The 11,385-nt window shown below is 50.3% G+C and overlaps 1 protein-coding gene across 4 annotated transcripts; it reads left to right on the top strand.

Moving 5' to 3' along the window:
* Nucleotides 1-4: 4 nt before the first annotated feature.
* RINL (Ras and Rab interactor like) lies at nucleotides 5-8,645 on the top strand. 4 transcript variants are annotated; one of them, XM_036013139.1, is made up of 12 exons: nucleotides 5-299; nucleotides 1,247-1,335; nucleotides 1,540-1,687; nucleotides 3,040-3,142; nucleotides 4,099-4,171; nucleotides 4,258-4,322; nucleotides 4,441-4,551; nucleotides 4,644-5,066; nucleotides 5,460-5,771; nucleotides 6,028-6,159; nucleotides 6,314-6,477; nucleotides 6,561-8,645. In XM_036013139.1, exons 2-12 carry the CDS (start codon nucleotides 1,286-1,288, stop codon nucleotides 6,615-6,617), a joined length of 1,638 nt encoding a protein of 545 aa, XP_035869032.1. In that variant the 5' UTR covers nucleotides 5-299; nucleotides 1,247-1,285; the 3' UTR covers nucleotides 6,618-8,645. The 4 variants fall into 4 exon arrangements, 2 of the variants coding, with proteins under 2 accessions (XP_035869032.1, XP_035869031.1); XM_036013138.1 differs by lacking the exon at nucleotides 5-299 and having other exon boundaries at nucleotides 324-1,335; XR_004900264.1 differs by lacking the exon at nucleotides 5-299 and having other exon boundaries at nucleotides 321-1,335; nucleotides 5,460-5,831; nucleotides 6,314-8,645.
* Nucleotides 8,646-11,385: the final 2,740 nt, after the last annotated feature.

The following is an 11,385-nucleotide window of genomic DNA, read 5'->3' as shown; positions in this document are numbered from 1 at the left end:
CAAGTCTACCAGGGTCTCTTCCTCCAAAGCCCTGCCACCTGAGGCCTGAGCCGCCAGAAACAGGGAGGGAGGTCGATGTCAGATACCCCCAGCCCCGCCTCTTCCCCCCTGGAACCCAGCTTCCTCTCTGAGAGGAACACTTTCACTTCCTGCTCCTTCGGCCTCCGAGAACAGGTAGGGCCCCCAGGGACCGAGCAGCTGGGGTTGTTACCTGCAGTTGCCTCCTTTGGTATTAGGCGGCTCCCCAGCCTGCCCTGCCCAGCACCACCCACCTCCTTCTGCCCTCTCATGGGACCCAGGTGAGCACCTGCCTCCCCGCCCCCAACCCCCGCCGCCGCCTGCCCCTCCCTAGACAGGGTGCCTGCTTTGGTCCTCTCTTCCTAACACTCTGGGTGTCTGGTCAATGGACTGGTTGATTTGCTTAGCTGTTTATTATCCCTATTTTCTGTCTGCCCCAAGAAGAATGGATACCCCTGAGAGCAGGGCCCATTCTGCATCCAGAGCACCTAATTCTGGGCCTGTACTCAATAAATATCTGTGGGATGCATGGACGCATGGACCTAAGCCCCCTACTCCTGGGAGGGCTACAGGGGAAACATTCAAAAATGCCCACCTCAAACAGTGACCCACTCTAGGACTCTGTACCTGGTTAAGAGCTGAGGTCTGACGGACAGATGGCTAGAGAGAGATGGCTGTGTGAAAAAGCAGAGAAAAATAACGGTAGAATGTATGTAGCGAGTATGTGGATGTTCACTGTAAAATTCTTCCCATTTTTCTGAATGTTTGAAATTTTCATTAAAAAAATGTTGAGGGGAAATATTTGAGGGCCCCTTCGTGGTCTGGGAAGGGAGGAGGAGAGAGGATGTGGGGTAACATTTGTCTCATTTATGGAACCTACTGTGGGCAGAGCCCTTTTGCAGGCACTGGGTTATGGGTAGGCTTGTTACTCAGCGCGCCCGCATCCACACGGCTGCTCTGGATGTTAAAACCTAAAATACTGTCCTACCACTTGGTAAATACTTGTCATTTTGAGTCCTCTCCTCTCCCTTCATCCCAAGACACACTGACCTCCCTCCTGGGATCCCCAGAGCACCCCACCATCCAGTGATGAAAGAATTCACTCCTGGCACAGCAAGGGGCCTTGGGTCCATTCTGATTGGTCGGGGTCTTTGCCACATTGGTTGTAAATGTTTTGAACTTTACTCCTGAACTGGAGCAGCCTTGAGCCTGATCTTCCCCCTGCCAGAGGCCAGGCCATGGCTTGCTGGCCTCCCGAATCCTGAGGATGGCCCAGCCAGAGGACCAGGCCTCGGCAGGCCCCACCTATGGGGAGAGGTAAGGGCTCCTGGGCTGGGGTCTCCATCTCCTGCCCCTGGGTTCAGAAATCCCTTCCACCCAGTGCTGCCCCCCACCCACAGGACACTGAACCCCCTCTCTCACCCTCTGCCCCTGGGCTACCCCTTCCTGACCTCTGGGCCCCACCTCAGTGTCCAACTGCCCCTTTCTGACTCCTGGTCTCCTGAACCCTGCACATCCCAGACTGGAGGATGGAGCAGGCGAGGCCTGCTTAGGGGTCCTCAGGGCCCCAGAGCCACTTCTTCGGCTGCAGAGGACGAGGGGTGTGTGGCAGATCCCAGAGCTGGATGCCCAGGGTGCAGAAGCCCTTCTGGAGCTGTGGCCACCGGGGGTGAGTACTCACAGGCGGGGACCCTCTCGAACCCTCCTATGACACCCTGGATCAGTCAGGACTCTGCCAGTTGCTAGCGACAAACACAACACAAACAGGCCAAACCGAAAAGGCCGCTTACTGATTCAAATGACTGAATAACCGAGAAGTGGTTTCAGGAATGCCTGGATCCTGCGAATCAGACAACTTACACATTTCTTTTCATCCTATTTCTTGGCTTTGCTTGAAACTGGGGAATTCTGAATGTTTGGGGCTGTAAGTAACAAGCACTCATTCTACAGTTGTTTTAAAAAGTAGGCATTTATCTTTCCAACATGACCAGAAAGGCGGCTGCGGACTCTGGTTCAGCAGCTTGGGTGGTGTCAAGGGCAGCGACACCGCAGTTCTCCTGGACTCCCTCCTGGTTGCCCAGTGGCTGCCCCAGGTCCATGCACACGCACGTGTTCCAGGCAGAAGAAGAAAAAAAGAAGCTCCGGCTGTATCTGGTTTTTTTTTAAGATTTTTAAAATTTATTTATTTACTTACTTATTTTTAGAAAGGAAGGAGGGAGGGAGAAAGAGTGGGAAAGAAACATCGATGTGCAAAAGAAACATCCATTGGCTGCCTCTCACATGCCCTCAACTGGGGCCGTGGCCCCCAACCCAGGCATGTGCCCTGATGGGAATCGAACCTGTGACCTTTCATTTTGCAGGCCAGAACTCAATCCACTAAACCACACCAGCCAGAGCGCATCTATTTCTTTTACCAGCAAAAGCAATATCCTTCCGTTTGATTCAGAATATATGGATGGCACCCAGTAGCAATATTTTTTAAAGCTTACCTAGGAGTTATACAGCCAGAGAGGGGAAGCACTGACTACTCATCTTTGATGGCTCTGCTGAACAAAGCTGGTGTGCTGCAAGGAAGAGGGGGTGGATTTGGATAAGACAACTAATGGGTCTACTGTAGCTCCCTCCTTGGGGGAGCTCTCTCCCGGTGGTGGCAGAGATAGCTGTCCCCAGCTCAGCACCACATCTCACCAAGTTAGTAACCCCATTGCAAAAAGAGGCCTCTTCCCAAAGTGCTCTAGCAAAAGTCTTATGGAAGATTTCCATTGGCTGTTTGGGTCACATGCCCATCTCTGAACCAATCACAGTGGTCAGCACTGTCATCCTACTGGCTAGGTCAAGTCCTGGACCCACTCTGAGGACTTACAGGAGGTCAGTCCTACCCACAAGTGGACTGAGGAGGAGGACCTTCTCTAAAGGAATTTCGCAGCATGCAGCCCTAAATAAGGGAAATGGATGCGAGGCAGGCAAAAATAACACATCTGCACAAATCCTCTTTGTGCTGACCTTTGTCTCCACCCCCAGAGTTTCCTGGTCACAGGACATGACCCCAGCCAGGTCCTGGTGCTGAGGACAGGACCTTCACCAGGGGAAGTCAACACTTACCAGATCCAGAAACTTCCTGGAGGTGAGGAACCTACCCCCCAGGTTTCCAGTCAACAGCAAATTTAGCATCAAGAGCTGTCGACTTTATTTCCAAAACATCTCTCAGATCTTCCCAATCCTTTCTGCCTCCATAGCCCTATTCTGAGCCAACATCAGCCCTTCCCCAGACAAGTTCAGCAGGCTCCTCTCCGGTACCCCTGTGCCCACCCTTTCCTTCCTGCGATCCATTCTGAGCCCAGCAGCCAGAGTGGTATTTTCAATCAATCAGATGTTACACATTTCTGCCTTAAACCCTGCAAAGGATATGCAATATCCTTAAATAAAAATGTAAACTCGTTGGCATGGTTTATAAGGTGTTTCAGTAGCCAGCCTGCCCACCTGTCCATCTGCTGCCCCTCATTTACTCCGCCCCAGCCACACCACTCTGTCCTCTCTTCCTTGAGCACACTAGATGAATCCCAGCCTCAGCACCTTTGCATTCATTCACCCCATCTGAATTAACGCTCCTCCTTGAATGAGTGGTTTGGCCTCCATCCTTCAGCCCTCTGTGGAACTGTAGCCTTCCTGACCACCACAGTGAAGATAGCCCTGGCCATTTTCAATCACTCTGCTTTGTTCAGAGCACACAATACAATAGATTTATCTTTATTTTTCTAATTTATTTTCTGTCTCCCCCCACTAAAAAGGTAAGCTACAGGAAGGCAGTAATTGTGTCTGCCTTTTCACAACTGGATCCCCAGTACCTGGGAATAAAAAGGTGCTCGACAAATACTTGTCTAATGAATAGATACTTGGTGGCATTGGTGGGATGCAAGCATAAAGACGCAGGAAAAGGTGCAGGTGCAGACTCCAAGAAGTAGAAATTTCCCTGGGTGAAGGTACCTGGAGGGATTCAGAGCTTGGAAGAGAGAGTCCCAGGGAAGACGAAGCTGCCACCCTCGTATTTTCTGACTTGTCCCTCCTTGCTCCCTCCCACAGGTGTGTGTCTGGAATCCTCTAACCTCTGCATGCCAGACCTGCCCCATCTCCTGGCCTTCCTATCAGCCAGCAGGTACAGTTCACCCATCACAAGGGTTAAGGGGGATCCTTTCCTAAGCCACCTTACCCACATTATGGCTCCCCCTTATCTTTTCTCAGGGATGTTTTGCCCAGAACTCTGCTCTTGCCCCCTCCTGCTCTAGGGCCTGGGGAACAACACGCAGGTGAGGCATGGTTGTGTAAGGGAGGGGGAGGCCAGCTTTCTGCCTACTTGGCCTAGAAGGATGGCACTTGGGGGACCAGATCCTCTGCAGATTGGCAGTGTCCAACTCGGTACCTCAGGGAGGGTGCTCTCCGTGGTGAGCAAGATCTACCTGGAGACCCACAGAGGCCTGGGGATGGAGCACACTTCCCCAGAGACACCTCCAGAGACTGCCAAGAAAAATGATCCAGGTTAGCTGGGCGGTGCTCTGGGGCCCTGGGGCCCTGGGATGAGGGAGCTCTTTGCGGCTGTTCTGTGGAACCAACCCTCTCCTCACATCCAGCCCCCAGGAACCCTGCCCCTCATCGGGTCTCTTGGGTAGAAGGCCCACTCAGCTCAGAAGTACACCATTCTGGGCCAGCTCTGGCCAGCCTGGGGGAGGAGGAGGAGGAGGAGGAGGAGGAGGAGGAGACGACTGGCGACTACAAAGATGAAGAGGAAGAACCTGAGGATGTGCTTACTAGTCATGTCCAGGCTCTGGCCAGGTCCAGAAGCAGCTACGTGGCCAGACAGTTCCGAGGCCTCAAGGCACGCCTCACCTCAGACGCTGGGGGCCCCCACAGGCCCGGGGACCCCGCCACCGAGCTGCTTCAGGATGTGCGGCACCTCCTTACTGACCTCCAGGATCACTTAGCAAAGGACCCCAGTATCAGGGCTTTCTTGCGGAGCAGGGGTCCTGGGGTCCCCCAGAAGGACGAGGATCTTGGTAATGAAGAGGACAGGGAGGAGACTTATGGCCACTCCCTGAACCCACGCTCTTCACATTTGCCATCACTTGGTCCGACATTCGTGTTCACACACACGTTCTTCCTCTCTATCCCTGTGCACACCTTTTCGACTCACACGCCCTTTCCCACACACAGTAACCCCCATTCTGTTCACCGCTCCGTCTCACACAGGTGTGACAGCCCTGATTCCCCCTCTCACACGCGTGTTCACACCCAGGGTCCCTCTTCCACACATGTTCATACCCATGTCTACACTTATGGCGGCCAGAAGCTAGGGAGGGGTGGCAGTGAGCCAGGGTGGTTTGGTGGAGCGAGCAGGTGGGCGAGGGACAGCCCGGCGACTCTTCCCTCCCCCACCCCACATCTCGCAGGCCCCGCAGTGGAGGCGGCCTTGTGCCGCGTGGTACTGGCGCCTCTGAAGCCGGCCCTGTGGGCACGACTCCGAACGCTCCGCGCCCCAGAGCTGCGGCGACTGCGGCGGCGACAGATAGCTCTGCGGGCAGGGGCTGGGCCTCCCGGACCTCAGGGGGCGGGGCCTGAGGGACAAGGCCCCGCCCTGCGCAGCCGCATCCACTCGCGCCTTGCGCACCTCCACGCCGCTTGCGCCCCACGCCGCAAGGTGGCGTTGCTGCTGGCGGTGTGCAGTGATGTCTACGCGGGGCTGGCTTCGGGCAAGAACGAAGGTAAAGGAGGAGTCTGCATCTACCTGGATGTGGAGCGGCCTTGAGGGTTGCGGGAGCCAGGTAGGAGGCTCCTGTGTGGACATCGATGGGGTAGGGTGACATGCTCTATGGGAGGCGTCTTCGCAGGCCTGGGGGTCAGGTAAGAGGCATTTGAATGCCCAGCAAGGTGAGAGGCAGCCAGAGCTCGTGGTACTGGAGATCGGATGGGGGCCTGCACGCCCTCATCTATCTCAGAACCTGCCCTCGACTTCCACAGAGCCCCTGGGCGCCGACGCCTTCCTCCCAGCGTTGACCGAGGAGCTTATCTGGAGTCCGAACATTGGGGAGACACAGCTGGACGTGGAGTTTCTTATGGAGCTCTTGGATCCGGAAGAGCTACTGGGAGAAGGTGAGGCCCCCATCCCCAGAACGTCAGGACCGGATAGGGTGGGACCCCAAACAGCCTGACCCTGCAGCAGGTGGAAAGGCGGGCAAACTGAAGGGGCCTTCATGCCACAAGGGAAGCCAGGAGAGCTGCATCAACCTCTTCTTCTTGCCCCTAGCTGGGTACTACCTGACCACGTGGTTTGGGGCACTGCACCACATTGCCAACTACCAGCCCGACGCCGGACGTGCGCCAAAGGGGCTCAGCTCTGAGGCCCGTGCCTCCTTGCGCCAGTGGCACCGCAGGCGGACGCTGCACAGACAGGGCCTCACCAGATCCCAGGTGACCAGCCAGTTGGACTGTGGGTAGAGAGGTGGGCTGGCCCTGTTGCCTTTCTGACACGAGGCTGCTGCCTGCCCCCTCAGGCTAACCTGCCTTTGGAGGATCCCTGGGGAATAGAGACTGTGTCAAGAGACCAATGATGAATAGGGGTCTCAAACCTCTCTGTTCTTCAAGCAAGGTGCAGAGGCACCTGTTACTTAGCCGCAGCAAGGAGGAGGAGGTCCCAGGAAAAGGGAATGGCCCACCTCTGGGCCTTTGCATTGGCTGTTCCTGCTTCTTGGAATGCCCTTCCCTAATATCCACACTGCTCACTCCCTCCCTTCTTTCAGATTTTTAGACACGTTTCATAGTCTCAGTGAGGCTCTCTCAGACACAACTGTGTAAGACTGTAATTCCTCTCCTTTGACCTTCCCTGTGGAAGGCAGAATAATGCATCCCACCCCCCATGTCCACTTCCTAATCCCCAGATTCTGTGACTATGTTACTTCATGTGGTAAAGGAGACTTCACAGATGCAATTAAATTAAGGATCTTAAAATGGGGAGGTTATCCTGGATTCCAGTGGACCCAGTGTAATCACAGGGGCCTTGTAAGAGGGAGGCAGGAGGGTCAGAGTCAGAAGAAGAGCTACAACGATGCGAGCAGGGACTGGAATGAGGGCTGGGAGCCAAAGCAGGCGGGCACCCTCCAGGAGCTGAAAAAGACAAAGAATGTGTTTTCCCCTGGAATCTCCAGCAGAAACTCAGCCTTTAATTTTAGATCCCTAAGGTATATTTTGGACTTCTGACTTTCAGAACTGCAAGATAATAAATTGGGGGGGGGGGTGCGGTTTAAGCCATGAAGTTTGTGGTAATTTGTTACAGCAGCACCAGGAAACTAATACACTCCCTTACCCTAATCTTTCTTTTCATAGAAGTTATCACCTCCTAATATACCATATAATATGCTTATTTATTATGTTAATTGTCCATAGTCTCCCCCCCTTAGAATAGCTCCATCCAATAGGAATACAATGCAAGCTACACATGTTAATTCTAAATATTCTAGTAGCTAGATTTAAAAAAAAATGAAAAAGGAACAAGTGAAGTTAACTTTAATAACATTTGATTTAACCCAATATATCCCAAATATTATTACTTAATATGTAATCAATACTTTTAAATTATTGAGATATTTACCATTCTTCATGTGTATGTGCTCAATCTCCAAGATCCACTGTGCAAATCATACTTCAGCACACCTCAGTTCAGACCAGCCACATTTCAAATGCTCAGTGAATGTATTAGGGCTCGTGGCTACTATTTTGGACAGTGCAGCCTTAGAATGTCAGCTCAAAGAGGCTAGGCATCTCTGTTTGGTTCATAGCTGAATCCTCAGTGCCTAACAAATGCCTAGCACACAGTAGGTATTCAATAAATACTTGCTGAATGATCCAACAAACAAAGTTTCTGGGGTAAACTGAAACGGGCTTCCCAAAAGGTATCTGTGTCCTAATCTCTAGAATCCATGATTGTTACCTTATTTGGAAAAGGGCCTCTGCAGATGTTGTTAAATTAAGGATCTTAAAATGGGGATTATCCAGGGGGGCTCTTGGGCAGTCATGTGTATCCTCATAAAAAGGAGGCAGATAGATTTGACCCAAGTAGGAAAAAGCAACGTGAAGACAGAGCATAGAATCGAAGACAATGGCCCTGAGGTGACGTAGCCTGAAGCCACCAGGAATGCTGACAGCCACCAGGAACTGGACAAGGCCAGCGCAGTTCTCCCTCAGAGCCTCTGAGCCGCCAGAAGGGGGCCCCACTTACCCCTGGATTTAGCCTGGTGAACTGTTTTCAGGCTTGCAGTCTTCAAACTGTAGTAGAATAAATATCTATTGTTTTCAGGCAACAAGTTTTTAGTCATTTGTTACCGCAGGCAATAACAATGCAACAGTTTCTCAGCTCTTAACATAAAAAATGAGTAGAATTAATATCCAATTCAGTCTCACTGTAACAAGGGACATTCATCTACATAGACAGTAATTAAATAAAAAAACAGGAATGTCACCAGACAAGGACTGGGCCTGGAGTAGGTCTGCTTCAGGCCAGTCAGTGTGTGTGGGTTCTTGACTTCTTGCAGGAAAGAGCTCCGAACACGAGTCCAGGCGATTTTGAGTATGTTTGAGTATGTTTATTAAAGCTGGGGACAGTGAAACAAGGATGGGCTTAGCACAGAAGCAACAGGAGAGAGCCCAGGCAGTGCTCTGCTTTGGCTCCCTAAAGATGTTATAGGAAAGGAGTGAGCCAAAGGCAGGGCTGCTGGTAGCTCACTGGGAAGTCAGAGAGAAAGGGGTTTTGGAGACAGGATCAGGGGATAAGCTCGGAATGAGCTGTTGCTGCTGCTGCCCACTGCTCCCTGGGTTGTAAGTCTTATGGAAACCTTTAGATTTAGGAGGAAGTAAAAGGTTCATGCCCAGGAAAGGGCAAGGCATGTTCTACGACAGGGGTCCCCAACCTCAGGCCTGTACACCAGTACTGGTCTGGGCCTGTTAGGAACCGAGTCACAGAGCAGGAGGTGAACTTAAATCCAATGCACTTGAATCATCCCAAAACCATCCCCAACCCCCAGCCCCGGTCCATGGAAAAGTCATCTTCCATGAAGCCGGTCCCTAGTACCAAAAAGGTTTGGGACCACTGCTCTAGAGCCAGCCCACCCAGGTCTTTGTTGTAAGGGTTTTTATTTCTCCTCTGCAGGTGAGAATCTTAGGGGGGAGGGTTTCAACAGAATATTCACCAGCTTTCCAGTTGCATTTTTAAAAAGATTTTATTGGAGCCCTGGCTTGTGTGGGTCAGTAGATTGAGCGCCAGCCTATGAACCAAAGGGTCGCTGGTTTGATTCCCAGTCAGGGCACAGGCCTGGGTGGCACATGCCCAGTAGGGGGCTCATGAGAGGTACTGATGTTTCTCTCTCTTTCTCCCACCCTTTCCCCCTTGGGGGAAATCCCAAGGATTTCCCCTTAAAATCCAAAGATTTTATTTATTTATTTTTAGAGAGGGAAGGGAGGGAGAAAGAGAAAGAGAGAGAAACATCAATGTGTGGTTGCTGAGGGTCATGGCCTGCAACCCAGGCATGTACACTGACTGGGAATCGAACCTGTGACACTTTGGTTCACAGCCTGCGCTCAAGCCAGCCAGGGCTGAGCTACGCCAGCCAGGGCTCTAGTTATATTTTTAATATGCTGATGCATCAAAATTAGCATATAGGGGAGTCTGCAGTTATTTTTTGGTCTATTGTATTGTTTCACTTTTATTGGGGGTCTCTCTGGCCTTAGTGGGGTTTTTGTTTATTTGTTCCCCTGATTTCATCTGTCCTTAGGTTTAGTTGGCACAAATGGCATTAACTGGGTCTCGGTCATCTATCTCCCCGACCAGGGTGGTTTAAACTATGTATTCTCTAGTCCGCAAGGAGAGGTAGAAACCATTTGTTCTCTAGCGTTCTTTTTTTTTTTTTAAGATGTTATTTATTTTTAGAGAGAGGGGAAGGGAGGGAGAAAGAGAAGGAGAGAAACATCAATGTGTGGTTGCCTCTCACGTGCCCCCAGCCAGGGACCTGGCCCACAACCCAGGCATGTGCCCTGACTGGGAATCAAATCAGCAACCCTTTAGTTCTCAGGCCGGTACTCAATCCACCGAGCCATACCAGCCAGGGTGATTTCCACCTTTTTAAAGACTAAAAAATTCCTTCTCTATGCATGCACCACATTTTGCTTATCTACCCATCCGTCAATGGACACTTGGGTTGCTTCCACCTCTTGGCTATTGTGGGTAATACTGCAGTAAACTTGGGTGTGCGACTATCTCTTTAGGACCTTTCATTTCTTTTGGAGATATACTGAGGAGTGAAATGACTGTATCACATAGTAATTCTATGTTTCTTTTTTTGTTGTTTTTATTTATTTTTTTGGTTTTGTTTGTTTTTTATGTTTCTTTTTGTTTCTTGATTTTTTTTGAGGAAATGCTAAACTGTTTTCCATAGCAGCTGCACCATTTTACATTCCCACCAGCAGTGCACAAGGCTTCCAGTTTTTCCACACCGTTATCCTTGCCCACAGCTACTTTCTGTTTGTTTGTTTGTTGTTGTTGTCATTTTGATAGTAGGGATCTTTATGGTGGTGAGGTGATACCTCACTGTAGTTTTGGTTTTCATTTCCCTAATGATTAGCGATGCTGAACATCTTTTCGTATTCTTATTGGCCTTCTGCATATCTTCTTTGGAAAAATGTGTATTTAAGTCCTTTGCCTACTTTTAAATTGGGTTTTTTTTGTTGTTGTTGTTGTTAAGTTATAGGAGTTCTTTATATTCTGGATATTAATCTCTTACCAGATATATAGTTTACAGATATTTTTTTCTAATCTGTAAGATTACCTTTTCACTTTGTCAATTGTTTCCTTTGATGCACAAAAGATTTTGACTCAATCAAAAATATCTATTTTTACTTTTGTTGCCTAATCTTTTGGTGTCATATACAAGGAATCATTGCCAAATTCAGTGTCATGAAGGCTTTTCCCCATGTTTTCTTCTAGGAGTTCTATAGTTTTAGGTTGTATATATGTATTTTTTAAGAGTTTGTTTATTTACCCCAGCTGGCGTAGCTCAGTGGATTGAGCGTGGGCTGCGAACCAAAGTGTCGCAGGTTCGATTGTCAGTCACGGTACATGCCTGGGTTGCAGGCCATGACCCCCAGCAACCGCACATTGATGTTTCTCTCTCTCTCTCTATCTCCCTCCCTTCCCTCTCTAAAAATAAATAAATAAACTCTTTAAAAAAAAAGAGTTTATTTATTTTTAGAGAAGGGAAGGGAGGGAGAGAGGGAAACATCAATGTGTGGTTGGCCTCTTGCTCACCCCATACTGGGGACCTGGCCCACAAC

This window comes from Phyllostomus discolor, chromosome 12 (genome assembly GCF_004126475.2).
Source record: "Phyllostomus discolor isolate MPI-MPIP mPhyDis1 chromosome 12, mPhyDis1.pri.v3, whole genome shotgun sequence".
NCBI lineage: Eukaryota > Metazoa > Chordata > Mammalia > Chiroptera > Phyllostomidae > Phyllostomus > Phyllostomus discolor.
The sequence above is the reverse complement of the archived record's forward strand: the minus strand, read 5'-3'. Positions and strand labels throughout refer to the sequence as shown.

Bases quoted from the DNA above. Each gene is read 5' to 3' on its own strand.
- RINL (XM_036013139.1), top strand. From the start codon at position 1,286: ATGGCCCAGCCAGAGGACCAGGCCTCGGCAGGCCCCACCTATGGGGAG. The intron at 1,688-3,039 runs GTGAGTACTCAC...CTCCACCCCCAG, and splicing joins TGGAGCTGTGGCCACCGGGG to AGTTTCCTGGTCACAGGACA. The intron at 6,160-6,313 runs GTGAGGCCCCCA...TCTTGCCCCTAG, and splicing joins GGAAGAGCTACTGGGAGAAG to CTGGGTACTACCTGACCACG.